The following is a 17,111-nucleotide window of genomic DNA, read 5'->3' as shown; positions in this document are numbered from 1 at the left end:
GCATTTATAAGCAGTATCCTGAATAACAGGAAGCGGCCTTCCTATAGCCTTCCTGGCTGTCCTTACCACTCTCTATATGGACTTTCTGACTGAGGCACTACCACCAAACCAAACAGTGATGAAGAGATTGTTTGTTAAAATGATCTCAATCTTCTCTCTGGAAAAAGTGACCAGGACAGAAGGAGAAAGATCTGCTCGCCTCATCTGACATAGGAATGCAGGTGTTGGTTTGCTTCACTCAGGATGACATGTGGAGAGACCAATTCAGATTGTTAATTGTCTGCCCCTCCCAGATACTTAATGCTATTGATCACCTTTAGAGCTGCATTCTTGATACTGAGTGGAATATGACAATGCCGGTTCTTTTTAAAATCTACAATGATCTCTTTGTTTTATTAATATTTAGAATCTAGTTACTTTAATTACAATAAAATGCTAATATGATTTATAGTCATGTATTTAGGGGGACACAATAACTCAGTGGCTAAACACATAGCTTATAGATCAGAAGGTCAACAGTTCAGGGGTTTGAATCCCTAGCACTGCATAATGGAGTGAGTTCCCATTACTTGTCCCAGCTCCTGTCAACCTAGCAGTTCGAAAGGACCTAAAAAGTGCAAGTAGAAAAATAGGGACCACTTTGGTAGGAAGGTAACAGTGCTCTGAGTACCTCCATACGCCTACATGAGTCACATGACCATGGAGTCTACAGACAACGCTGGTTCTTTGCCTTGGAAACAGAGATGAGCACAGCCCCTAGAGCTGGAAACAACTAGCACGCATGTGTGGGGGATCTTTATCTTCACATATTTATTGGTACCCTCTTTCCAACACATTTTCTTTTTAATATGGTATTTTAAATTTATGGGACAGGGATCATATTCAAAACTTTGGAAACTGCAAGAGTAATAGCAGTAGCTCTTAGACTTATATACTGCTTCACAGTGCTTTACAGTCCTCTCACAGCAGTTTACAGAGTCAGCCTATTGCCCCCAACACTCTGGGTCCTCATTTTACCCACCTCAGAAGGATGGAAGGCTGAGTCAACCTTGAGCCTGGTGAGACCCAAACTGCCAAACAGCTAGCAGCCAGTGATCAAGAGAAGTAGCCTGCAGTACTGGACTTTAACCACTGCACTACTGCAGCTCTTGAATGTTATCCTCTGCTATACAAGATGATAAGTTGAGCCAACCAAATTACTTCTGTACTTGTGGAAACATTTTTTGCCTAGGTATTGCTTCAGCTTGCAATATTTATGCAATTTTAGGATCATTTTCTTTGCCATCTTATCCCTTATTTTGTTTATTTGTTTATCAAATTTGTAAACCCAGCCACCCCATATGGGAGGCAGTCCTCAGTAATACACAACAAAAATATTAAAACCACAAATAAAAACAACCAATATACAAATATGTAAAAATCCTATGAATGGTAAATATAAAAACATAGCTACAAGTTCTAGGCGAAGAGGGATTGAAAACAGCCATATCAGCAATAAATCCATCTAAACATGTCTCCCATTCCCTGGGAGCCCCAGGTTTGACAATATAATCAGTTCTTGAGGGCCTTCAGGAATAAAACAGGATGGGCCATCTAATTTTAAGGACAAAGAACGTTCCATAAGCATGGTAACACAAACAGAGAAGATCAATCCCATGGAAACCACTGAATGCATGTCCTTATATAACAGTCACTACAGGATGTATTCTCTGGCAGATCTGATGAGGTGACCTGATGTAATCAGGGAGACGGAGTCCATAAAATAGCCTGGCCCTGTCTCATGAAGGGCTTTATAGATCAAAACCAGCACCTTGAATTGAAATCAATGCAGCTCACAGAGCAGAAGTATAGCATAGGCTGTTTTAGCAGTGCAAGTGCTGTTGCATTCTGTACCAGGTGAAGCTTCCACGTTCAAGGGCAGCTCCATGTGGAATGCATTGCAGTAGTCCAATATGGAGGTGACTTGAGCATCAGTAGCTATGATCATGGCCTACCAATGCAGAAATAAGTTGTACAAAGGATCTCCTAGCCAGAGCTGCCATCTGCTCATTTAGCAGCAGTTATTTGAAGGACCTCCAGGTTGGATCAATCTGGGGCAGTGTAACACTCCATCCAGTGCTAAGATTGCAAATTGTGCAACCAGTGGGTCCCCAAATTCAGAGTCATTTCCAGACTTCAGCTGGTATCATATAGGAATGACCAAGATTCAAGCTGAAGAACAAATCCCAGTTAATAAGGACAACAGAGAGAGACATATTTACTCATTCAGGTGTGGGGTTGCCAATATTTTAACTACAGGTTTGAGTGAGCTCACACATACGCAGTTGCGCACAATGCTTCTGTGCATGCGTAGAAGTTTCTGGGTGGGTGGGCAGAGCCTCCTGCCACCAATACTACCAGTTCGCCAGATCTGGGCCAAACCGGCAGCAACCCACCTCAGCCAGTTAGAATACATAGTTGTCGCTCAGTCTTGATGCAAACATCTCCATTGTGGGAAGAATTCATAAATATTATAATTGTTAGAAATAATTTATAGGGATTCAGATGTTAACTAGCCCCACCTTCCAAGACAGGTTCTTGGTTAACAGTCTCAAAGATCCTTTAAGTTCGCAGAAAACATTATATGATAGTCCCTACAGGATGTATTTTCTGGCAGATCTGATGAGGTGACCTGATATAATCAGGGAGATGCAGTCCATAAAATAGCCTGGCCTCGCCTCATCAAGGGCTTTATACATCAAAACCAGCACCTTGAATTGAACTGGTAAACAATGCAGCTCACAGAGCAGAAGGATGCGGCGCGGCGGCATGCACTTTGAAGACAGCGGTGTGTGCGCGCCCTCACAATTCAATGCAGCCACTCCATCCCGTTAAACCGCCTCACGGTTAAAAAAAAAGGAAACTCAGCCCGACTTGGGTTTAATAAAGGCGGCACTCTGCACACACCCAGAGGATCTCCCCACTTTTACAACCAACCAAAGTGGCACACTGGAGCGGGAGCTGTAAGTGGGCTCGTCATCACATGACGGCTTTCTCTTTTGCCGCCCGCCAGTCCATTTAAACCCTCTTTTTGCCATGCAAGTTGGGAGGAGATGGACGGAGGGAGGCTGGAAGGCAGCGAGGTGCCCCTTGTGCCACTGCTTCTCAGAGCGGTGTGCGTGGCTTGCTCGCCCGAGTCTCTCCAGCTGCGCTTCTGCCCTGACTCAGAGGCCATTGAGGGAGGAGGATCGAGCCAGGAGGCCCCCACCCCACTGTCCATGCCTCTCCAAGCCAGGTAAGAAGCGCTGCACCCTGCTCCTCACCACCCCTCATTTAGTCTTTAACCCCCTCAAACTGCCTTTGGGTCTTTCCCTGCTTTTGCTTCGACTTCCCCTTTTTGCAAAGGGGGAAATGTGTGGTTGGGGGTGCGCGTGTATGAGCGGACTACCTAGCCCTGGGTTTCCCATTCTTTCTCCTCCCCCTACAAAAGCTGCCTCTGAAGCCCCGACGCGAGTGGCTGGCGCTGGCAGACATAGGACCGCTTTTGCCCGCTTGCCTCACTGGCCATGAATCTCACCGCACGTCACTGCATCTGGTATACTCTGGGCCCATAACCAGTGTTAGGTAGCTCCCCGCAAGTGTGTTCAGAGAAGCGTTGTGAGAGTTGTGTTGGAGAACATACAAACCAGCATAAAGAGACACTGCAGTTTAAATAGGCTTTTACTTTTGTGGAAATAGTGGTATCAGAGTCCATCAAACAGTCCAAGTCATACACGGATAAGACAGTCAGTCATCAATGTCTTTCAGTTAAGGCATAATCCAAATAACATAGTCCATACACATACAAACAGTCTGGTACCCAAAGTTTGCTAGCAGTTGCAAAACTTACAATAGCTCACGGTATTGCCAGCTAATAGCCAGCTTCCAAAACACTCAGATCAGATCAGCCCAGCATCTAACAAACAGAGAGCTAACATTCTGGCTCCCTCTTATGGCCGATTGAGGAAAACAACAACCAATCACATTTTACAGTATGATTTAAAGAAACAGAAACAGCATTGCTATATGATTTATATATTGCCAACCCAACCATTAGATTATATTCCTAACACTCACCAAGCCATGCCCACAGAACCAGTAGTAAAATAATCCCACCACTGATAAAGGAGTATCAAAACCTAATAGGCCCAGTTTGTTCACCAAATGCTGAGGAATGATTATATTGAGTGCTGAGCTAAAATCAACAAACAGCATTTGCACATGAGTATTCTTCTCCTCCAGCTGCACCAAGCTAACATGAAGCACAGACAAAAGTGCATTGTCTATAGAGCGATCCTTCTGATAGGCAAGTTGTAATGAGTCAAAAGGAATGAAACCATATACCATATTTTTCAGAATATAAGATGCATCTTTTTCCCTCAAAAAAGAGGCTGAAAATCTGGGTGTGTCTTATACACTGAATACAGCATTTTTGCCTCTCGAAACTCCACCCCTTCACCAAAATGGCCATGCAGAGCTTGTACAAGGCTTTCAAAGAGCTCCTGGAGGCTGGGGAAGGCAGAAATGTGTGAAAAACAGGCAGTTTTTTCCTCAATTTTGCTTCCTAAAGGCTATCCGTGTCTTTTTTAGACAAAAAAATGGGCCTGTTTTAATGAAAAATGGGCCAATTTTTGCTCGTTAATGCCCCCACCCCCCTGGAGCACTCTACAAACCTACTTATGGGCTATTCATGCCCTTATTTTTTTAAAAAAATGAGCCCGTTTTTGTAAAATGTGGGCCGTTTTTGGAAGGTTTGCAGTGCAAAAACTTTTTCTTATTTGCCTGTTCAAAGCCTTGGTGTGTCTTATATACCGGTGTGTCTTATACTCTGAAAAATACGGTAGTCCATTACCAAACTCTCAAACGTTTAATCATAAGAGAAGTGAGTGTGACTGGATCTTAATCATGAAGGCATGTGATTATAGTTATGGAGGGGGCACTGGTACAACATGTACCATGTCTTAAAATATGTCAGCAAAGTGGAGGGCAGAAAAGATATGCATTTAACTGAATTGGCAGATTGTGAGATGAGAATTTATCTGGCTACTAATCAATCACTTGTTCTTTTAATCAGGATTGCTTTCCTTGGATTGAGAAAGCAAGATTCAAAATCTATTATGATCCCAAGATCAGTTCTTTCTCCCCTGATGAGGAGCTGTCAAGAGAGGGGTCACTTAATTTCTCCAACTGGAAAAATATTTGAATAGCTTTGGGAAAGAGAATTGCCTACCTACCTAAATTAATTAAACTTGTTTTTGGGCATGCATAGAGCATAAGGGGACGGTGCAGTTTAAGTTTACCATTAACAACAACTCCATGAGGCTCAGTAGGTGGCATTATGAATCACTCAGATGATAATTATTGTAATCTACAACTTTAGATATGCATAAAAACAATAGAGAGTCTATTTCATTGTCCCAGGCAAAGTGTGGTGAAAAAGATGTGGCTGCACTCTTATGAAAGGAGCCAAATTACCTTGGCATTGAAAGAAACTCACATACTTTACCATGGGTTTCTACTCCCTTTTTTTGTCCTCCAAGCTTCTTTCAATAAGACCTTTAACCCCATTTGCAGTAAGAAACTACATTTTCTGCCTAGTTTCCCCACTCACTTCAGAGATGTAGTCATTGCAGAATTTGTGTCTACTGTATATTCTGAATTGCCTTTACTACACTTTATGGACTTTCCAGAAACATCTTTGAGAGGAAGGCAAGTATTCCTTTGAAAGAAAATGATTTGCCCTTCCAGGGTTGGTTTTTTTAAGGGGATTGTATTCAAGATATAAGGGACACAGAGGCTCAGTGACTAAGACACTGAGCTTGTCAATCAGAAAGTTCAGCAGTTCTCCAGTTCAAATCTCTAATGCTTTGTAGCGGGGTGAGCTCCCATTACTTGTCCCAGCTTCTGCCAACTTAGCAGTTTGAAAGCATGTAAAAGTGCAAGAAGAAAAATAGGAACTACCTTTGGTAGAAAGGTAACAGCGTTCTGTGCACCTTCAGCATTTAGTCATGCCGGTCACATGACCATGGGGATGTCTTCGGATTCCTTGGCTTAGAAACGGAGATGAGCATCACCCACTAGAGTTGGGAATGACTAGCACATATGTACGAGGGGAACTTTTACCTTTACTATTCAAGAGATTCTGATTACATTTTTTCCACTTTTGATGAGAATTAAAGCTGGTTTAAATATGGTTTTTATTTATTCATTTGTCTTGCTTAATGATGTTTCAGGTGCTGGAATATAGCGGTTGAGTGTAGCCTTATAGACCTGGTTTTGCATGTGGCTGTTGTTATTCATGAATTAATCTCTTCGTGAGAAGATTTGGTTTTAATTACATTGTTCCTCTATTTTTTTATTTACTTTACAAAAAGAAAAAGACTATTCAGCGTGAATATTTTAATAAAAGTTGTAAGTCGTCTACATCTGTGATTCCCATACTATATAATGACACTGTTTGGATTTTTTCACTTATTCCTTATTTGCAAACACTTCTAATACCAAGACTTTTATTTTATAAATATTGTAGTTACTTGAGTTTTCTACTTATCGTGCAGTGAGTCTCCTTGGTACTTTAAGACACACAAAGAAGGGACAGATTTAAATATATGAATGTGTAAAAATGATATATCTTAAGCAGGGATTGGCTGCTGCTGGCATTGCTGCCAGTTCCCTTTGCACATGCTTCATACACTGTCGGCTGTAAATTGTTCTGCGCATGCACAGAACATGAAAAAATGACTGAAAAACAAGCCGGTAGGGGCAACTGGGAACCGATTCAGGGACGTGGCCAGCAAGTTGTCCCTACCAGTTTTGCAAATATATCTTAAGTATTTCAGTTGTCATTAATAGATCGCACAATCCATCAGTTTCTGCCCTCCAGTTGCATTGTTGCCCTACATACATGAAACAATCCTTGCAATTGCATTAAACTTCTGTTTTAAACTTCTCAAAATGTGATACACAAATGCTATCAGATCCTCAAGTGAGATTCACACCCTCCAATTCAGTTCCTCATTCTAATGCAAATGCCATATATGTGAATCATTTGCCATGCATCCAAATATAAATCAGGTGACCAAGGGGATGCTGTAATGGTTCTAAGTGTGAGAAATGGTCATATATCAGATTTTTCAGTGCCGTTGTAACATTGAATGGTCTGTTGTAAGCTGAAGACTTCCTGTACTCATTCAAGCAGACAAATACATCATTTGAGGTGTGGAGAAAAACATTAATATTGTAGAAGTAAATGAAATTCTTTTTGCAGGGCATTGCCTAAAAACTTACAGCATGTCCTAGCCTTCAGTTTTGCCATTCAGGAGATCAACATGAATGAGGTCTTGTTACCCAACATCACCTTGGTCTCCAAGATACATGAGAATGGTTTTCAGGCAATGAAAGCCTCTCAGAACCTTTTGGATCTCTTCTTTCTTGAAAACTGGTGTCCCTTCAATTACAGAAAGGGAAAGGACCAAAACATCATGGCTGTCATTGGTGATCTTCCTTCCCAGAACACCATCCAGATAGCCAACATCTTAAATACCTACAAAATTCCACAGGTAAGGATTTGGGCTCACATAAATGCTCAAGCAAGAAGAGGAAAGGGTGGTAGTTAAAAAAAAACCACAGGAAGACCAAAATTGGGGGTAATCTCTCAAAAGCAGATCAAGGTTTTATTTGTTTATTTTGTCAGAGAAATGCAATGCATAACTTTCTTTTGCAGCAGGAGTAATTCTTAATAAGCACAAATATTACATTTGGTATGTAAGAAATGGTGTAACTGTCCTTCTTGCTATCTTGATTCTCCTCCTCCTCCTCCTTCTCAGTTTCAAGCTTAGCCATTATTAACTGATATGGTAGCAATGTGTCTGATATTGTCTTTCCATCTTCTGGGCATGCCTCTTGTTATTTGGCTTTAAATATATTGATCAGTAAAGTAATAGATATGAAATCCTTATAATATACAGAAAAAAAGTTATTTGAGTATCAAGATGGGATATTGATACTGTCCAATCTTTAATGAATAAGCCTACTCTTTTTTTAACCCATTCCTATCTGCTGTCTATTTCTGCTTAGCACAATCAAAAACTGAGAAGACTTGGTCTAAAAAGTGATGAATGGAAAACAATAGCAGCAATAGCAGTAGACTTATATACCGCTTCATAGGCCTTTCAGGCCTCTCTAAGCGGTTTACAGAGAGTCAGCATATTGCCCCCAACAATCTGGGTCCTCATTTTACCCACCTCGGAAGGATGGAAGGCTGAGTCAACCCTGAGCCGGTGAGATTTGAACCGCTGACCTGCTGATCTAGCAGTAGCCTGCAGTGCTGCATTTAACCACTGCGCCACCTTGGCTCTTGAAGGTCTTATAGCAAAAGCTATAAGGAAAGACTTGTTGATCCCCAGATTTAACATTTAACATCAGGATTTTTTATTGAAATAAGGTGCAAAAGAAATGTACTTCCTTCCATCTTGTTGACAAATCTGCAAAAACAGTAACTAGTCTAAAATCACATCATTATTATTCCCACTCTGCAGCTCAGTTTTGGAACTTTTGACCTGACATTGAGTGATAAACAGCAGTTTCCTTCTTTCTTTTGGATGACTCCAAATGAAAACCTCCAGTATGCTGGGATTATTCAGCTCTTGAAATATTTTGGATGGAATTGGATTGATCTTCTCATTCCACTGGAGAGAGATTTCTCAGAATTCTGAGACCAAAATTCATCCAGAGTAACATTTGCATTTCTTTAATTCAGTTTGTTCCAAGAGTGATCACTTATAACCCCAGTTTCATACGGAAGAGTAATCTAAGTAACATAGGACGTCTCCTGTGGTGTCGTAAAACCAATGTAATACTTGTTTATGGGGACATGGAATCTATAGAAGGTTTACGAATAATTCTTGAAAGCTATGAAATTAGTAGTAGGTACCCAATAGAGAGGGTTTGGATCATAAGTGCTCTCTGGGATGTCACTTCCGTCTTTGACTCAAAGAAATTCACCACATTGTCCTTCAATGGCAGCTTGTCTTTTGCACTACACACAAATAGGGTTCCAGGCTTTCAAGAGTACCTGGAGAACCTAAATCCATATCACTCTAAAGTCCCTTTGCTACCTATGTTCTGGAGTGCCGCATTTCCCTGTTCACTTCCAATAAACAGTATACCAGGAAAAAGAAAATGCACTGGGAAAGAGGATTTGGGGAGTCTCCCTGGAACTGTCTTTGAAATGGAGATGTCTGGCCAGAGCTACAGTATTTACCATGCTGTGTATGCTGTAGCACATGGTCTCCATGCTATATATTCATCCAGAGCCAAGCAGAAGACAAGAGGCAATGAAGAAAAGTGGAATTTTCTGAAAGTCCAACCTTGGCAGGTGAGTTACATTGCCTTTCAATGGGAATGTAGCCATAATAGCATAGTGATTTTAATGTTTACAAAATTCATTAAGTATACTTTTATGAATGAAGACAAATATACATGTCCCAGGATAATGATGAGAGATTGAATCTGGGTCGGTCAATGGCACAAGAGATTTACTCATCCGAGCTTCCAGACTCATGCTAGAACCCATCTTCAGGATATTTCTCTCTACTGAAATACATGCTTTGGGCCGTTTGATTTACTTTTTTGTACATATTTTTTTTATTTTTTTAACAATTTAAAACATAAAAATTCAATATCTATATAAAATGCGTGATTGAAGAGTCATTCCTTGATTATCTTTTTTTTAAAGTAATCTTTATTAGTTATACATTTTTTAAGAGTAAAACATACAAATACAAATACAATTTTAAACATACCACCCCCCCTCCCCTCCCCCCCACGGTGACAGTCATTCACAGCCCAACTTTTTTCTTTCCTTCCTCATTGTTAGGTCTCTAAGCCACATCTTCTCATTACAAAATTCAGGGATCTATTACAATACCCATGTTCACTTTTAACTTTCCCCATTTTAAGTCCCTGCTGTTCTCCTTCTCGCCCACATATACCATAAGTTCCAGCTAAGGTAATGTTCCGTTTCTCCTTTGTCCCTCAGCCAACCCGTCATTCTGTCCATTTCTGCACATTCATAGATCTTTTTAATTATAGCCTCTTCCGACGGTATGGTAGTGAATTTCCAAAATTGTGCATAAGTTATTCTTGCGGCCACAATTATATGTAGGTTCAAATGCCATATTGAACTGCTCATGTTTTCTGGTTTAATGCTTAGTAGAAGGTTCTCGGGTCTCCATTCCATGTTTGCCCCAGTAACCTCTTTTAGCCATTTTTAAATCTTTTTCCAGTGTTTCGTGGCCTCAGTACAGGACCACCAAATATGGTAGAATGTGCCATCCTTTCTTCCACATTTCCAACACAATGGAGATAACCCAGGGAACATCTTGGCTAACCTCGTTGGGGGGAAGTGCCACCTATAAACCATCTTGTATATGTTTTCTTTGAATGCTGTAGATATTGTAAGTTTAATGGTCTTACTCCATAGATCCCACCATTTGCCCATTTCAATCTCACAGCCAAAGTTTCTCTCCCATGCAATTAGAAGGCTTTTATCCACCTCTTCATTCACATCTTGGCAGGTCAAAAATTGATAAATCTTCGATAACATTTTCTTGTCTCCACCAAACAAAATTTTATCTAGCCCCTGGGGGTTTGGGTAGATCCCAAACCGTACCTTATCGCTTTTAAACCTGTTTCTAATCTGTAAATATTTCCACCATTCCAGATTCCTGCCCTGCTGCTCTAATTCCATCTTTGTTTTCATGTTGCCATCTTCTGTCATGATGTCTTTATATGTTATGTTTCTTGTCCAATTAAATACACTGGGATGCGTTAAGGCCTCTAATGGTGCCAACCAGCACGGAACCCTAAGATAGTATTTTTTCCTCATCTTTTCCCAGACCCCCATCAAAATCTTCCGAATATAATGTCCCATGAAGTGCCTATGGGGGGTGTCTCTTTCTTGCCAGAGGGAGGCATGCCATCCCTGAGGGAGGTAATGTCCCTCTATAGCCAATAGGCGCCTTCTACTCAACATCACCCAATCCTTCACCCATGTCATAATTGCTGCATTATAATATGCTTCCCAGTTGGGTACTCCGAAGCCTCCCAGTTCTCTACGTTTTTGCAATATTTGGGCTTTAATTCGTGCTTTCTTGCCTTGCCATATAAATCGAGCCACTATTGTCCCCAAAGATTTTTAAAAAATTGTCCAATTTAGTTGGTGCAGTTTGAAACAGAAACAAAAATTTTGGTAATACATATGTCTTGACTGTCGCAATCCTGCCCATCAAAGACAGTTGTTTACCACTCCAATTAGTCATATCTTTAGATACCTGCTGTAGCAATTTCATATAGTTATCTACCTTGATAGAGAAACATCTCTCCATGAGCCAAATTCCCAAGTATTGTATTTTATGGGCCATGTTAATCCCTAACAGGCTTTGTACTTCCCTTTTCTGGTTCAGAGTCATATTCTTAATTAACAGTTTTGTCTTCTCTTTGTTCATACGTAGCCCCGCTATCCTACCGTACTCCTCTATTTTACGTAAAAGTTGTATCCCAGAAGCCATAGGATCCTCCAGGATAAAACCAAGGTCATCGGCGAAAACCTGGACCTTAAATTCCTGAGCTTTAGCTCGTAACCCTTTAATTTGTGTGTCACTCCTCACTATTCTAAGAAGGGGTTCTAATGTGAGGATAAACAGTAGGGGGGATAACGGGCATCCTTGTCTTGTGCCTTTACCAATGTCAATATCACCCGCCTCTTCTCCATTTACCAATAATGTCACGGTTTGTCGTACATAAATTGCCCGAATTGCATTTAAGAAGTTTTCTCCAAACTTCATATTTTCTAATTGTGACAACATAAACTTCCAATTTACCCGATCAAAAGCCTTTTGTGCGTCAAGAAACATAAAGGCCACTTGTTTATCCGGCCGAGCTTCATAATATTCTAAGGCATCCAAAATAATTCTAACATTATCTTTCAAATGCCTTGACGGCAGGAAGCCATTCTGATCAGGGTGTATAAATTTATTAAGGAAGAATTTAAGTCTATCTGCCAGTATAGCTGCAAAGATTTTATAATCCACATTCAAAAGTGAAATGGGCCTATAGTTTTTAATTTGGGTACGGTCAGCTCCAGCTTTAGGCAAAAGGGTTATATAGGCCTCAGCCCATGATTTCGGTGTGATAGAATCCGTCAAGACAGCATTAAATATTACTATCATCTCTTGTCCTAAGATTTCAACTGGCAAGCCATCCATGCCAGGAGTTTTGTTGTTTTCCATTTTTTTGACTGCCTTTTCTAATTCATCTATTGTTATCTTTTGGTTCAGTACCCCTTTCGCTTCATTTGAGATCTTGGGTAGATTTGCATTGTCTAAAAATTCCTTAATTTGGTCCTCAGAAATTTCTTCCCTACTATATAGTTGCTGAAAAAAACCTTGGATAATTTCCTGTTTCTCCCCCTTGGTTTCTACTAATTCCCCTTTACTATTCTGCAGTTGAGCTATACGTCTGCTCTCTCTTTCTTTTCGAAGTCTATAAGAGAGCCAACGACCTGGTTTGTTAGCATGCTCAAAAAAGTTTTGCTTAATCCCCCTAAGTTTCCGAGCAACATCCTCCTGGTCTAGAAGAGAGATCCCATGCTTGATTCTAGCCATTTCTTCTTTTTTCCTATCATCTAGTGGGTTCTGTTGCAAGGCTTTTTCTACCACCTCCAGTTTAGCTACCCATTTTGCCCTCTCTTCTAATTTTTTCCTGTGTGTGCCTGTTGTATATTTAATAGCTAGGCCTCTCATATAAGCCTTGGTCGTATCCCAAAGTATTTGTGGAGTTACTCCTTTCCTATTTTCTTCAAAAAAAAAAACCTCATTTCCCTTTTAAACATTTGCTGAAATTCTTGTTCTTTCACTATCTCTGTATTCATCATCCACCTTCTCTTCCTCTCCTGCCTTACTCCTTTCCACACCAATAAGAGTGGATTATGATCGGCCCAGGTATTAACCTCAATTGCTTCTTCCTTAATCAAGTCCCCAATTTCTGGTATCAACCAGGCCATGTCGATCCTAGAACAGGATTGATGTCTATGTGAAAAGAAAGTAAATTGTTGTTTCTATGGGTGGAGTTCACGCCATACATCCTTTAATTGATATTCCTCCCTCATGTCTTCAAAAGTTTTGGGGAGAACTCTCCTCCTTTCTCTTAATTTCCCCCCCTTTTGGATGTTTCCTGGGTTATAATCCATTGTCCTATCTGCCACCGCGTTATAATCACCCACCACACATATGTGGTCATAGCCTAACTCTGCAATTTTTAGATGCAACTTTCTAAAGAAAGTACTTTGGTTGTCATTCAGTGCATATATGGCCACCAGCAAAATTTTATATCGACCAAATTTTAATTCAACCATTAAAAATCTCCCCTCCCCATTAGTATACACCAATTTAGAATCGATATGGTCTTTAACATACAACACAATGCCCCTTTTCTTTTCATCTGCTAAACTTGTATACATTATACCCAGCCGGGGGTAATACAACACATTTTGCTGGTGGTTCACTATATGTACTTCTTGCAGACATGTCAAATCACAATTCTTTTTCCGTAGAGCATTCAGTATTTTATTTCTCTTTCTTAGTGAATTCAAACCATTTATATTTAAAGAAATTAAGCGGAATTCATCCGCCATGTTTATTTGTGTAAGGCTTTGGATTTTGTTGTCTGCCTCGTTTGCGGTCTCTCATCTCTGCTTTGTTTCTCATTTCCCCCTTTCTCATCTCCCGGGACACTATTCTTTCGCTCCTCTCCTCGGCTCTTGTTATCCAATTCTCCATCGTTATTCTGAGTTCCCCTCTTCAACTTGCTTTCCATAAAGTCTTGTGCATCTTGCAATGATTCAATCCAAAACCTCTGGCCTTGCCAGAGAAAAGATATCCCTTCTGGGAAAAGCCACCTATACATCACCTGAAGTTTCCTCAATTGTGTTGTTAGGTCCTGATATTTCTGCCTCCTTTCCCTCACTCTTCTTGGTATCTGTTTTAGTACTATCACCATTTCCCCCGCATACATGGTATTCTGGTCACGTGCCTTCTCATAAATTTCTTCTCTCAGGGATCGTTTAGTAAACCTCACGTGCACTTCACGTGGCACTTTCTGTCTCCTAGTATAGGAAGTATAGACTCTATATACGTCATCAATGTCACTCTGTATCGACAACTTATCTTTCTGGGCGATCCCTGCTATCATCTCAACCATAATTTCCTTTAGTTTCTCCCCTCTTTCCTCTGGAATATTTTGAAATCTGAGAAAGAAGGCTGACTTTTCTAATTCCAACATAGCAATCTCATCTTCCAACCTTCTATTAATATGTAGCTGCCTCATCTCCCACCTCGCCATATTCTCTTCACTTTCCTTCATTTTTACTCCTAAATCTTGAATTTGACCCTTCTGTTTCTCCATTTTTGCCCAGATCTCCTTTTGCTGTGAATACAGCTGTTTCATTTCACCCCTCATGTCTCCCATTCCATTTTTAATGTCGGCCAGGGATTTTTCGGTGATCTCTTGATTCCTAGCCATATTATTTTGTATCGATAGCAAAGTTGTCTGTATATTTTGCAATGTGGGTGCCTTCTCTACCCCAGCCATATTGTCTAAAGTTCTGTGTATTGTTGGAGGGGTTGTAGATGGGGACGGCTGAGTAGGTAATGCCGAGGTTTCCCCCCCCCTTTGCCCAGCTCATATCAATTAAGTTAAGACTATCCCACTGCTTCATAAACTATCTGCTACCAGTTTAAGCAATGTTCCAACTTATTTTGCTGCTATCTATATGGAAAAATATATATGAATATAGTCCCATAGAGAGATCTAAAAAAAGTACAGGAGGGGGCTCATATCAGGAAAGAAAGGAAAGAAGGGGGGGCAAATACATCAACACAAAAAAAGAAATCAAACCTCAAAGAGAAGAGAATAAAAAAGAAGAAAAGTTCAGCTCGAAGTATTCCCCTTTCAAGTGTCCAACTCCAGCTCCCCCAAAAAAGAGAAAACAATGCACACAGTAGATTTAATATTGACTGTCTCAAGTGGAGCCTTAAACCTCCTATAGCAGCACAAAAGTTTTCCAAAAATCTTGGAAGCAGGCAGGGCAAGTCCGCTGATTACTATCAGCTATGCCTCAGGGTAAAGACTTCTCTGTTTCTTCTGTTTCCACCACCTAGGCCGGCTTTGACGACTCTTTATGATGTAAATCCTTCTTCAATTGTTAATTCATTTGCTCCTGTTTGTCTTAATTGCCGCTAAAAGTCCCATCAAAGAGGGGGAAAAAAGATTGCCAGAGAAGCAGTAACCAAATAGTAAATCCAACTTACTCTTCAAGTAAATTTAGGGCATCCAGATTCACACCAAAAATCCTACGCCAAACAAAAGTGCTGTGTCATGGCTTTGGGACAGCCGTGCATCCCTCTTCAGACGTCTGGGATCAGGGCTGAGCCTCTGCCTTGCCGAGGAGATCGTACTTCCCCCTGCCTGCAGAGAAGCACCTCTGTTCTTCACTGAGTCCCTCCGAGACCAGCAAACGGCTGCTCTTTATGCCGCCAGACTCCTGGTTTGTCAGCTAGGCTTCAGAGCTATCTCCAAGCCTGTCACCATAGCCAATGACATCACCAGAAGTCCCCCCTTGATTATCTTTTCCAGAAGCTTTCCAGGTATTGAGGTCAGGCTGATAGGTCTATGCTTTGCTGGATTTATCTTCCACCCCTTTTCTGAAGATGGGAACTACATCAGCTATTTTCCAGTTTTCTGGTAGTTCCTCACTACTCCAAGACCTTCAAAGTGTTTTTTTTTCCCTTTTGTGTAAAGCCAGATACAAAAAATGAATTAAGCAATTCTTCTTTCTCTTTGATGCCCATCATCTTCTTGCCATTTTCTCCCACTGGTGGACCAATTGTTTTCTTGACTTTTTTCTTGTTTTTTATATGTTAAAAGAAGGGTTTTTTCTCACAAGATTTTGAGCCTCAGCTTTCCTGATTTCATCTTTGCAGCCTTGGGTTATTTGTTGATATTCTGCCTTAATTGGGTGCCCCACTTTCCACTTTTTATACTTGTTCTTTTTGTCTTTCAAATTTACAATTTTAGTTGCGTAGAGGCTTCATGGTAATCTCTGAAAATGCTTATTCCTTGTGGAAATTTAGAACTTTATTTCAGATATTATGTTAGATATATGGAAGTAATCTTTTCCCAGAGGCGTTCTCCATCCTTTCCAATCTTCAATCCCAAAAAACTCTCAAATCCAATAAAAGACTACAATTTTGCAACATTTTGAAGTTAAATAGCAGAAGAAAAATTCACCAAAGTAGACAGAAGGAAGAATTTTGCAAAATAATAATAATAATAATAATAATAATAATAATAATAATAATAATAATTAATGAAATAAAAGGCAAGGGTAGGATAAAATGACAAAACTTGTCTTTTTCTGAGATATGTTTGGTGTAGGCATTTTCTGCCCCATGTCCGAAGAAAAGTTGATTTAATATATCAAGGTCATTATTGAACTTCTTAATCATTTTTTCTGGAATAGAATAAATATGTTTTCTTGTGATATCCATTATATATAACGGGCTTGCCAAAAAGAAGAGGGAATCAAGATATACTCCAAATCACTTAAAGGTAGGACAAGAAGCAATGGATGGAAAATAATCAAATAGAAAACCAACCTAGAACTCAGGAGAAATTTCTTGATAGTTAATCAGCGGAATGATTTGCTTCCAGAAGTTGTGGGTGTGCTAACACTGGAGGTTTTTAAGAAGAGATTGGATAACTATTTTTCTGAAATGGTACAAGGTTTCCCGCTTGAGCAGGGAGTTGGACAAGAAGAGTAGAAAATATCCAAGATCCCTTCCAACTCTTTTATTCTATTATTTTGTTATATTTCTTAGCAATTGTTTTTATCCCTCATGAAGTACAAATAAGCAATATATACAAAAATATCTATTAGTAATACTTAAACATAAAAATATGAATATAGTCCTGCAAAACAGAATTATGCCATTGGAACATAAAAAATACTATCAACTCAAATGTTTGATTGTTCA

The 17,111-nt window shown here is 40.1% G+C and overlaps 1 protein-coding gene across 1 annotated transcript in view; it reads left to right on the top strand.

The window, feature by feature from the left end:
- LOC116521654 (vomeronasal type-2 receptor 26-like) overlaps positions 1-17,111 on the top strand; it is a 30,875-nt gene that overhangs the window by 8,227 nt on the left and 5,537 nt on the right. Inside the window, exon 3 of the mRNA XM_032236314.1 lies at positions 7,286-7,577. Within this exon, the coding sequence (XP_032092205.1) occupies positions 7,286-7,577 (292 nt within the window). The remainder of the gene's footprint in view (positions 1-7,285; positions 7,578-17,111) is intronic.

The sequence above is a fragment of the Thamnophis elegans genome, chromosome Z (genome assembly GCF_009769535.1).
Source record: "Thamnophis elegans isolate rThaEle1 chromosome Z, rThaEle1.pri, whole genome shotgun sequence".
NCBI lineage: Eukaryota > Metazoa > Chordata > Lepidosauria > Squamata > Colubridae > Thamnophis > Thamnophis elegans.
The sequence above is the reverse complement of the archived record's forward strand: the minus strand, read 5'-3'. Positions and strand labels throughout refer to the sequence as shown.